At 44.1% G+C, this 10,215-nt stretch overlaps 1 protein-coding gene across 2 annotated transcripts; it reads left to right on the top strand.

The window, feature by feature from the left end:
• Nucleotides 1-304: 304 nt before the first annotated feature.
• On the top strand, nucleotides 305-2,211 carry TXNDC2 (thioredoxin domain containing 2). 2 transcript variants are annotated; one of them, XM_063699384.1, is made up of 2 exons: nucleotides 305-429; nucleotides 943-2,211. In XM_063699384.1, exon 2 carries the CDS (start codon nucleotides 1,035-1,037, stop codon nucleotides 2,178-2,180), a length of 1,146 nt encoding a protein of 381 aa, XP_063555454.1. In that variant the 5' UTR covers nucleotides 305-429; nucleotides 943-1,034; the 3' UTR covers nucleotides 2,181-2,211. The 2 variants fall into 2 exon arrangements, with proteins under 2 accessions (XP_063555454.1, XP_004059231.3); XM_004059183.5 differs by lacking the exon at nucleotides 305-429 and adding an exon at nucleotides 436-632.
• Nucleotides 2,212-10,215: the final 8,004 nt, after the last annotated feature.

Below are 10,215 nucleotides of genomic sequence, written 5' to 3'. Positions count from 1 at the left end.
TTGTGGGACACTTTGCAGAGGAGGCTAACATGGTTTCAAGGAGATACTTAGGAGCTGGTCACAATGGGTGAGTCGTAAAGAGAAAATTGGAGCTGGGGGATCCTGGAGAAAGATGATAAGAAGGTTGATTCACAGAACCCAGGCTGGACGGGACTTGTGGCGAGCAGTCCAGCACAGCCTCACAGTGCAGAGCATGAGCTTTGGAGCCTGCCCCCACCCTAGCTTTGTGACCTTAAGTGAGCTACATAGCTTCTCATGTGTAAACTACTCATCATAATGGTTCTGACCTCAGTGGTTTGTTGTGTTCTAGGAAATGATGCCAGTGAATGCGTAGTCCCAGCCTCAGCACAGGGGAGCCAACTTGAAGCTCTCAAATATCACTGTTGTGAATACAGAGAGGGAAAACCAACTGTAACGTGCTACCCAAATGTAAGTTTTACTCATATTTTGATGTTAGGATGGATAGCTTGGAAAAAGTTGGAGGGTACGGCCTTTACTATGAGGCATCTATGAAGGATCAGGAATGGATGTAGACAAGGAACTAGGAATGGAAAGTGTTAAAGCTGGAGCCTCTGGAAAACCAGAAATGAGGCTGGGCACTCAGGAAGAAACAAGTGAAGGTGATGCTAATGGTAAGTAGGGGAGGAAAGAGGGTTGCCTTAAAGACCTATGCAGTTAGGGAGCGGGCAGGGTGTTGAACCAAGAAGGGAAAGTTGTAGCTTAAGAACATGTATACAGAAGATACGTGTAACCACACGCTGTTTGTCCTTCTGCTGAATGAGTTATTCAGATTAATACATCATTCATCAGACTTCGTTCGTGATCTCGAAGAGTGACATCAGTCTTCCTTGGAATATGAAGAGAATTTCTTTGGTTCTTCTTTTGCATTTCTATTTGATTTATTTTATTTTATTTTATTTTATTTTATGTTTTTTGGTACAGAAAGTTCATTACTAGTCCTGTCCAGCAACGTGCCTCTCCTGGCCCTAGAGTTCTTGGCCATAGCACAGGCCAAAGAGAAGGTCTTTCTCCCCATGGTCAGCTACACGTTCCACATGCGCACAGAGGAGTCTGATGCCCCACAGGAGGGCGATGACCTACACAAGTCCTCAGCAAGCACCAGCCATCCCAAGCAGGGTGACAGCCCCAAGTCCCCAGAAGAAACCATCCAGCCCAAGGAGGGTGACATCTGCAAGTCCCCAGAAGAAACCATCCAATCCAAGAAGGAGGACCTCCCCAAGTCCTCAGAAAAAGCCATCCAGCCCAAAGAGGGTGACATCCCCAAGTCCTCAGCAAAGCCCATCCAGCCCAAGCTAGGCAATATTCCCAAGGCCTCAGTGAAGCCCAGCCAGCCCAAGGAGGGTGACATCTCCAAGTCCCCAGAAGAAACCATCCAATCCAAGAAGGAGGACCTCCCCAAGTCCTCAGAAGAAGCCATCCAGCCCAAGGAGGGTGACATCCCCAAGTCCCCAGAAGAAGCCATCCAGCCCAAGGAGGGTGACATCCCCAAGTCGCTAGAGGAAGCCATCCAGCCTAAGAAGGGTGACATCCCCAAGTCCCCAGAAGAAGCCATCCAGCCCAAGGAGGGTGACATTCCCAAGTCTCCAAAAGAAGCCATCCAGCCCAAGGAGGGTGACATTCCCAAGTCTCCAAAAGAAGCCATCCAGCCCAAGGAGGGTGACATTCCCAAGTCCCTAGAGGAAGCCATCCCACCCAAAGAGGTTGACATCCCCAAGTCCCCAGAAGAAACCATCCAGCCCAAGGAGGATGACAGCCCCAAGTCCCTAGAAGAAGCCACCCCACCCAAGGAGGGTGACATCCTAAAGCCTGAAGAAGAAACAACGGAGCTCCTGGAGGGGGACAAGGTGAAAGTGATCCTGAGCAAGGAGGACTTTGAGGCATCACTGAAGGAGGCCGGGGAGAGGCTGGTGGCTGTGGACTTCTCGGCCATGTGGTGTGGGCCCTGCAGGACCATCAGACCATTCTTCCATGCCCTGTCCGTGAAGCATGAGGATGTGGTGTTCCTGGAGGTGGACGCTGACAACTGTGAGGAGGTGGTGAGAGACTGCGCCATCATGTGTGTCCCAACCTTTCAGTTTTATAAAAAAGAAGAAAAGGTGGATGAGCTTTGCGGTGCCCTTAAGGAAAAACTTGAAGCAGTCATTGCAGAATTAAAGTAAACATGTATTCTGAAAACATTGCAGACAGTCAGATGTTTATAGCTTTTGAGTTCCCTTTTATTATTTACACAAAGTGATCAGGTATAACAAAAGTGTATGTCCAAATGGCACTGCTTGTACATGATAATATTAACTCTACCCTTTTCAAAAAACAGTCCAAGCATTAAAGTACATTGCGACTGTGTTTCTGTTAGTGGGAGAGTGTAAAATTAGAAATTCCTCTGGTGAACACTGCTAAGTCCCATGGTCTCCTATTTTTCAGTCTTGATATGTATTTATTTTTCACTTGTCTTTGAAAATTTCACGTATTTGGTGTTTGCAGCAAGACTGAAAATTTAGATAATTTTTCTATAGAGGTAGATGACTGAAAGGTGAATGGAAACTTCTTTTCTCATGCTCACATATCTTTGGGGATTCTGATAAGATACGTTTGGAAGTAAGGAATTTGAAAGATTCACATCTTAGCTAACCTCCTTCTTGTGCCGGAAGTGCTATGGAGGCCTTGGGAAATTCAGTGGGTTTTCCAAGATCTGATTTGTTGGTGACGGAAGTGATATCAAGGCCGCTTCCAGATTTCAAGTCCAGGGCTCTATCTACTATAATCTACGCTCACAAAATCTCAGACAAGAGCTCAGAACTTCAGGTTTCTCGGAGGTTGAAGTCCTCTGGATCTTTGCTGCCTTTATGACATCAGTACCCTGATGGCAGAGTTCCTGGTTCGTCTCCGGTAACTGAGTTCATAATACCTAGACCTTCCTCTGACTTTTTTACTTAAATTTGTTCTTATTTTCAATATTGAACAAGCCAGCCTTTAACATGACTCTACCAGCTTAGACATATAGGCCTACACTTTAATGAATTAACCTAATCACAGTGCTACCAGAGTCTTGTTTGGACAACTTAGTGAGCCCCAGATGTCTATGAGCCCAAAGTCCCAGGTCTGAACCATAGACAGAGGCTTAGTCCAGAGTGGGTTTTTAAAAATGAATAAAACCAGCTTCATTAGGTATAATTGATATACAAAGAACTGCACGTATTTAATGGAGGGAGTTGGATGAGTTTGGACGTGTTGCATATGCCCTTGATTGCCATCTCCACCATCAAAGTAATTAACACCTTCATTGCCTCCAGAAGTTTCCTTGTGTCGCTGTGCTTTATTGTTATTACCATCATGGTAAAAGCACTTAACAGATCTACTCTCCTAACACATTTTTAAGTGCCCAGTACTGTACTGTTAACTAGGGGCATGATGCCGCACAGCAGATCTGTGGAACTTACTCATCGGTGTGGCTGAAATTTAACACCCATCGAACAACTCCCTGTTGCCCCTTCCCCCACCCTCTGGCAGTCACCATTCTACTTTTTGCTGGTCCAGAGTGTTTTTAAAAATTTGAATTTGTTGCCAACATTTCAAGCATCAGGATTTAAAAAAAAAAACTAGATGTCTAGCTTTTCTTGAAAAATTGTAAGATCTGGCAATCCAGGCTTGCCTTACCTCAAGAAAACCAATCTAACCTTGGGGTCTGAGCGGCAGCTGCCTCCATCTGATAGGGCGCACTCTCTCCAGTCTTCTGCTGCAGAACCTGGCTGGCTTCTTCACTTAGCCAGCTGAGTTGCAATCCCTATCTTAAGTTCAAGACTGGGACTGGGCGCGGTGGCTTACACCTGTAATCCCAGCACTTTGGGAGGCCAAGGTGGGTGGATCACCTGAGGTCAGGAGTTCAAGACCAACCTGGCCAACATGGTGAAACCCTGTCTCTACTAAAAATACAAAAGTTAGCTGGGTGTGGTGGCGGGTACTTGTAATCCTAGCTACTCAGGAGGCTGAGGAGGCAGGAGAATCACTTGAACTGGGGAGGCAGAGGTTGCAGTGAGCTGAGATCGTGCCCCTGCACTCCAGCCTGGGTGACAGAGTGAGACTGTGTCTCAAAAAAAAAAAAAAAAAAAAAAGGACCAAGACTGCCCCATCTCCTTCCATCATGTGCCTATCGTGACTCTCCTTAGTGGTACCTCAGTTATAGGCTTCATTTGCACCCTTAACAATGGCCTAACAACTGCAAACAAAATGAAATACCTTATATGCTTGGCCTTTTTTCCAAAAAAGATTTGGAATTGCCTACAAAAGGATTAATGATAAAGCTAACGAACCAGAAAGAGGAATCAGAGCCATGAAGTGAGTAACGTGTCAACTCTGTGGGCTCGTATCATGGCTCTGTTAGAGCAGCAAATTTTGTTCTGAACTCTTGGCAAGTGAGAGAGAAGAGATAAATTCAATAATACCCAGATGTCATCACCCAAAATAAGCAGGCTTAGGAATTTGCAAAAGAGTCAAAGCTTTTCCTTAACTAAATTCCTGAATAACATTTCTCATCTGGGACACTACATTTGAGACTTTGATGATAAACGAAGTTCTTGACAAGATTTTTCTATAATAAATTTAGGACAGTTTTTCATGTGGATATTCTTGGTAAGACTCTTTAGTAAAAGCTGAAGCCATAATGGCAAAGGGCTTTTCAACGAGAGGATTCTAGATTCAGGTGTACTGCATTTTCATAGAAACGGGCTTTTAGTGACAGTGCATATATCCACCTGTTATTTCCCTCTGATAGAGAGACCTTCTTCTGACTTTTTCAATCAAATTTGTTCTTATTTTCCATAATGAACAAGGTTAGCTTCAACATGACTCTACCAGCCTAGACATATAGGCCTAGACTTTAACCAGTTAACCCAAACATTGTGCTACCAGAGTCCTGTTTGGATAACTTAGTGAGCCTCACAACACTTTTAAATTAAATTAAATTTTGAGCATATTCTCACTCTGTTGCCCATGCTGGAGTGCAGTGGCATGACCATAGTTCACTATGGTCTTAGGCTCAAGTGATCCTCCTGCCTCAGCCTCCCAAGTAGCTGAGACTACAGATAAAGCCACCACGCTTGGTTAATTTAAAAATATATATTTTTTTGTAGAGATGGCGTCTTGCCATGTTGCCCAGGCTGGTCTCAGACTCCTAATCTCAAGAGATCCTCCCACCCAGACCTCCCAAAGTGCTGAGATTACAGGCATGAGCCACTGTACCCAGCCTCCCACAACACTTTAGACTGTGCAATTTTAAGGACCAGGGCCCCTGAAATCTAACATCAGTGACTTATACTAACTGCTTTTTTTGGTACCATAATATTAAAGACATTTCTGTCAAAGGTCCCTTTTTATATTTAGGTTACTAAGTAATGTCATTGACAATGACCTCAAAATATCCTTAAAAATTATTGTGATAGTAGATTCTTAAGATGATTTAATAGCATTCTTAACATAAGTCAAAGGAGGAGGCAAAGCGAAGTTCTATGAAGGCATTCTGTAGGGCCAAGAAAAAGCAACGCAAGGGTGTGGCTCTCTGATGATCTAGTTTGATCCAGGGATAAAATCTAAACTAGCAGATAATCAATTTATGCCTTTCAAATTACCCATTGTGAGAACCACTTCTTTTGACTGTTTGGATAATAGTTGAACAGCAGCCAGGTCAAAGTTATGTTCTCTGGCAGAAGACTTGAGTATGGACATTTTCTTTTGCTCAATAAGAAAGATGCATGCACTTAATAAAAAATCAACCAAGCGGGGAGTGGTGACTCACACCTGTAATCCCAGCACTTTGGGAAGCCAAGGCGGGTGGATCACCTGAGGTCAGGAGTTTGAGAGCAGCCTGGCCAACACGGTGAAACCCCATCTCTACTAAAAATACAAAATAATTAGCCGGGCATGGTGGCAGGTGCCTGTAATCCCAGCTATTCAAGAGGCTAAGGCAGGAGAATTGCTTGAACCCAGGAGGTGGAGGTTGCAGTGAGCCAAGATCGAGCCACTTGCACTCCGGCCTGGGCAACGAGAGCAAAACTCCAACTCAAAAAAAAAAAAATCAACCAAGCAATTGTTTTCATCTCTAATATTTAACATGAAGGACAAATAAGAAGCAGTTCTAATGAGAAGATCCCAGATAATCATATGAGCTGTGAACAATGATAATCTAACCAGAGCCTTAAGAATCAATGGAAAATCTGTTAGAATTAACAAGAGAACTCAACAAAGTGGCAGTAATTGAAGTAATATCTAAAAATCAACAGCTTCCATGTGATTCTGTGGCAAATAATTGGGAATCTGTGAAAAAAAGTCTTATTCACGATAGTGACAAAATAAAATGTCTAGCAATAGTCCTAATGAGAAGTAAGGATGATTAAGAGTAAATTAAAACATTCTGAGATGTATATAAGTAGGTTTGAATAAAGTGAGACAGTCCATTTTTCTCATTGGAGAAAAGACTGAAAGATGTCGACGCTTTCCACTTAATTAGTAGACACTATAATTCCAATATCTCAATGGGATATTTGATAGAACTTAACAAAATATTTAAAACTTCACTGAGAATAATAGACAAGAATAGGTAGGAAAAGTCTCAAATGAGAAGTAATGAAGAGATATGTGCCCTATCAGAGAGTTACATGTGTAGTTGGTACATTAATTATAAAACAACGATATTAATGAAGGAAAAAGAGAGCAATGAAACATAATAGTAAGCAAAACCACACATTGGCATGTAAGTAGTAATATATGACAAGGAAACATTTCAATTTGATGGAGAGTGAGTGGATTTTTTTTTAAAAATTGGCAAAATTTTAATATTTGAGGGGAAAAATCAATGTATATCCCAATCCCACACCAGACACTAAAATAAATACAAGCTGAATTAAAAGATAAAAAACAAAACATGGAATGATTAAAAAATAGAAGAAAATTTAGCTGAAGTTTTTTTGTTTTGTTTTATTTTTGTTTTTGTTTTTTTGAGACAGAGTCTCGCTCTGTCGCCCAGGCTGGAGTGCAGTGGCGCAATCTCCGCTCACTGCAAGCTCCGCCTCCTGGGTTCAGGCCATTCTCCTGCCTCAGCCTCCAGAGTAGCTGGGACTACAGGCACCCGCCACCACGCCTGGCTAGTTTTTTGTATTTTTAATAAAGACGGGGTTTCACCGTGTTAGCCAGGATGGGCTTGATCTCCTGACCTCGTGATCCACCTGCCTCAGCCTCCCAAAGTGCTGGGATTATAGGTGTGAGCCACCGCGCCCAGCCAGTTGAAGTTTTTAAAAATGTTTTCGAGACAGGGTCTCGCTCTGTTACCTAGACTGGAGTGCAGAGGCGTGATCACATCTCCCTGCAGCCTTGAGTTCCTGGGCTCAGGTGATCCTCCCAACTCAGCCTCCCAGGTAGCTGGGACTACAGGCTTGCAACACCATGCCTAGTTAATGTTTAATTTAAAAAAATTTTTTGTACAGACGGAGTCTCACTGTTGCCCAGGCTGGTCTTGAACTCCTGGCCTCGTGCAGTTCTCCCACCTTGGCCTCCTAAAGCACTGGGATTACAGGCATGAACCACTGCACCTGGCCAAACATGTATGTGATTCATGGATGGAGAAAGGATTTTCTAGACACAATTGCAATTAAAGAAGTAGATTTGAACATATAAAACAATTCAACATTTTTTTTTTTTGAGATGGAGTCTTGCTCTGTTGCCCAGGCTGGAGTGCAATGGCGCGATCTTGGCTCTCTGCAACCTGTGCCTCCTGGGTTCAAGCGCTTCTCCTGCCTACTCCCGAGTAGCTGGGATTACAGGCACCCACCACCATGCCCGGCTAATTTTTGTATTTTTTAGTAGACATAGGGTTTCACCATGTCAGTCAGGCTGGTCTTGAACTCCTGACCTCAGGTGATCCGCCCACCTCAGCCTCCCAAAGTGCTGGGATTACAGGCATGAGCCACCATGCCCGACCCCAACAATTCAATTTTTTAAATAAAAAATATAAACAAAATTGACAGGAAACAGAAAAAGGAAATAATATTTGCCAAATGTACAACATTGGATTTAATACATGTACTATAAAAGTACTCTTACAAATCAGTAAGAAAAACAGAATATTCTCATAAAAATAGGCAAAAGACATAGTTCACATTAGAATAAAAACAAGTTTGTAATAAAAATAAAAATAAAGCCGGGCATGGCCACAGCTCAGGCCTGTAATCCCAGCACTTTGGGAGGCCGAGGCGGGTGGATCACTTGAGGTTAGGAGTTCGAGGCCAACATGGCGAAACCCCTTCTCTACTAAAAATACAAAACTTAGCTGGGCGTAGTGGAGCATGGCTGTAATCCCAGCTGCTCCAGAGGCTGAGGCATGAGAATCACTTGAACCCAGGAGGCGGAGGTTTCAGTGAGCCGAGATCATGCCACTGCACTCCAGCCTGGGTGACAGAGTGAGCTCCTGTCTCAAATATAAAAATAAAAAATGTTCACTAATAGGGAATAAATAGGAAAATGTAAACAAAAGTCAATGAGATTTTGATAGTAGGGATGTAGGGAAACAGTTACTCATGTACTGCCACTGAGAGTTAAGACTGCTATAAGTCCTTCTGGAACATAGCAGTATGTTACGGGGTAGAAAGATGCAGAACTTTGCAAACTAGCTTGTGTATTTGTCTGCTCAGGCTGCCATAGCAAAATACCACAGAAAGGATGGCTTAAACAGCAGACGTTTACTTCTCACAGTTCCAGGGCCTAGAAGTCTGAGATCAAGGTGTTGGCCATTTTCACTTCCTGTGAGGTGTTATCAGCAGCACAAGATCAGACATAGCCAGGTCTACACAGGCTTGTGTCTTTCCACAAGGTCACCTTATTGATGCTTACTCAATTAGAAAAGCCATGAGCCAGGCGTAATGCTGAGATGCCTGTAATCTCAGGAATTCGGGAGGCAGAGGTGGGAGGATCACTTGAGGCCTGGACAACATAGTGAGATTCTCGTCTCTAAAAGAAAATAAAACAGCCAGGCATGGTGGCTCACGCCTGTAATCCCAGCTACTTGGGACACTGAAGTAGGAAGATCACTTGAGCCCAAGAGTTTGAGGTAATGGTGAGCCATGGTCTTGCCATTGCCCTCCAGCCTGGGTGACAGGCAAGACTCTGACTCTAATAATAATAATAGTAGTAATAATAATAATAAAATGGTTTCCCATGTGCTGCACTCTGAGAGGAGTCCTCAGTCCAGCCTGTGAGCCTCATCTTAAGCAGTTACGGGTTGAAATGCGTCCCCCTGAAATTCATATATTGAAGCCTCAACCCCAGTGGGTGGGGCCACACAGTCTGTGCAGTCCAAGTTCCATCCGAGTCCAAGTCCCAAGCTAGGCTTCGGTGGGTCCATCTCTGTTGAGGTCTCTCCACTAGTATGAATTGTGGCTATGCCTTTGTATTTTTCTGATGATCCAGAGCATAACTATCAGAGGAAATACACACATGTCTATGACAGAATCATTTCTCAGTGACTGAGTTGCGCAGCCACATAAGGTGCTCCCTCCTGCAGGCGCACCTTCCCACTGCCTCCCTCATCTGCAGGCTGCTTCTTTTCCACCGCTAGGACTATTTCAGATCATGGTGTGCAGCGTCCTCACTTCATTCGTCTTCTCTCAACTTGTCCCAGCAGGCCTACCAGGGATAAGAAAATGGACTCATTGCTGAGTCATTTCCAGGCCTCCAGCCCGCTGAATTCTAGTGAGTGGTGCCTCCCAAATGGGAGATATGGTGGTTACCTGTTACCCTCTTCTCGACGGGCTGGCCAGAGTTCTGAATTTCATTTGCTGTATGGAGCACCTTCCTCCTTCCTGTCAGTGGCTAGCTCCTCCAAATTCACTGTGAAAAGGCCGGATGCAGTGGGTCACTCCTGTAATCCTAGCACTTTGGGAGGCTAAGGTGTGTGGATCACCTGAGGTCAGGAGTTCCAGACCAGCCTGGCCAACATGGTGAAACCCTGTCTTTACTAAAAATACAAAAATTAGCTGGGCCTGGTGGCACATGCCTGTAATCCCAGCTACTCGGGAGGCTAAGGCAGGAAAATCACTTGAACCTGGGAGGCAGAGGTTGCAGTGAGGTGAGATAGCGTCACTGCACTCTAGCCTGGGCAACAGAGAGAGACTCCGTGTTTAAAAAAAAAAAAAATTCACTGAGAAATGAAAA

The sequence above is a fragment of the Gorilla gorilla genome, chromosome 17 (genome assembly GCF_029281585.2).
Source record: "Gorilla gorilla gorilla isolate KB3781 chromosome 17, NHGRI_mGorGor1-v2.1_pri, whole genome shotgun sequence".
Classification (NCBI taxonomy): Eukaryota; Metazoa; Chordata; class Mammalia; order Primates; family Hominidae; genus Gorilla; species Gorilla gorilla.
This window is presented reverse-complemented; position numbering and strand designations above follow the sequence as displayed.

Excerpts from the sequence above, each read along its gene's own strand:
- TXNDC2 (XM_004059183.5), top strand. The coding sequence starts at position 524 with ATGGATGTAGACAAGGAACTAGGAATGGAAAGTGTTAAAGCTGGAGCC. Across the intron at positions 633-942 it reads AAGTGAAGGTGATGCTAATG|AAAGTTCATTACTAGTCCTG; the intron begins GTAAGTAGGGGA and ends TTTTTGGTACAG.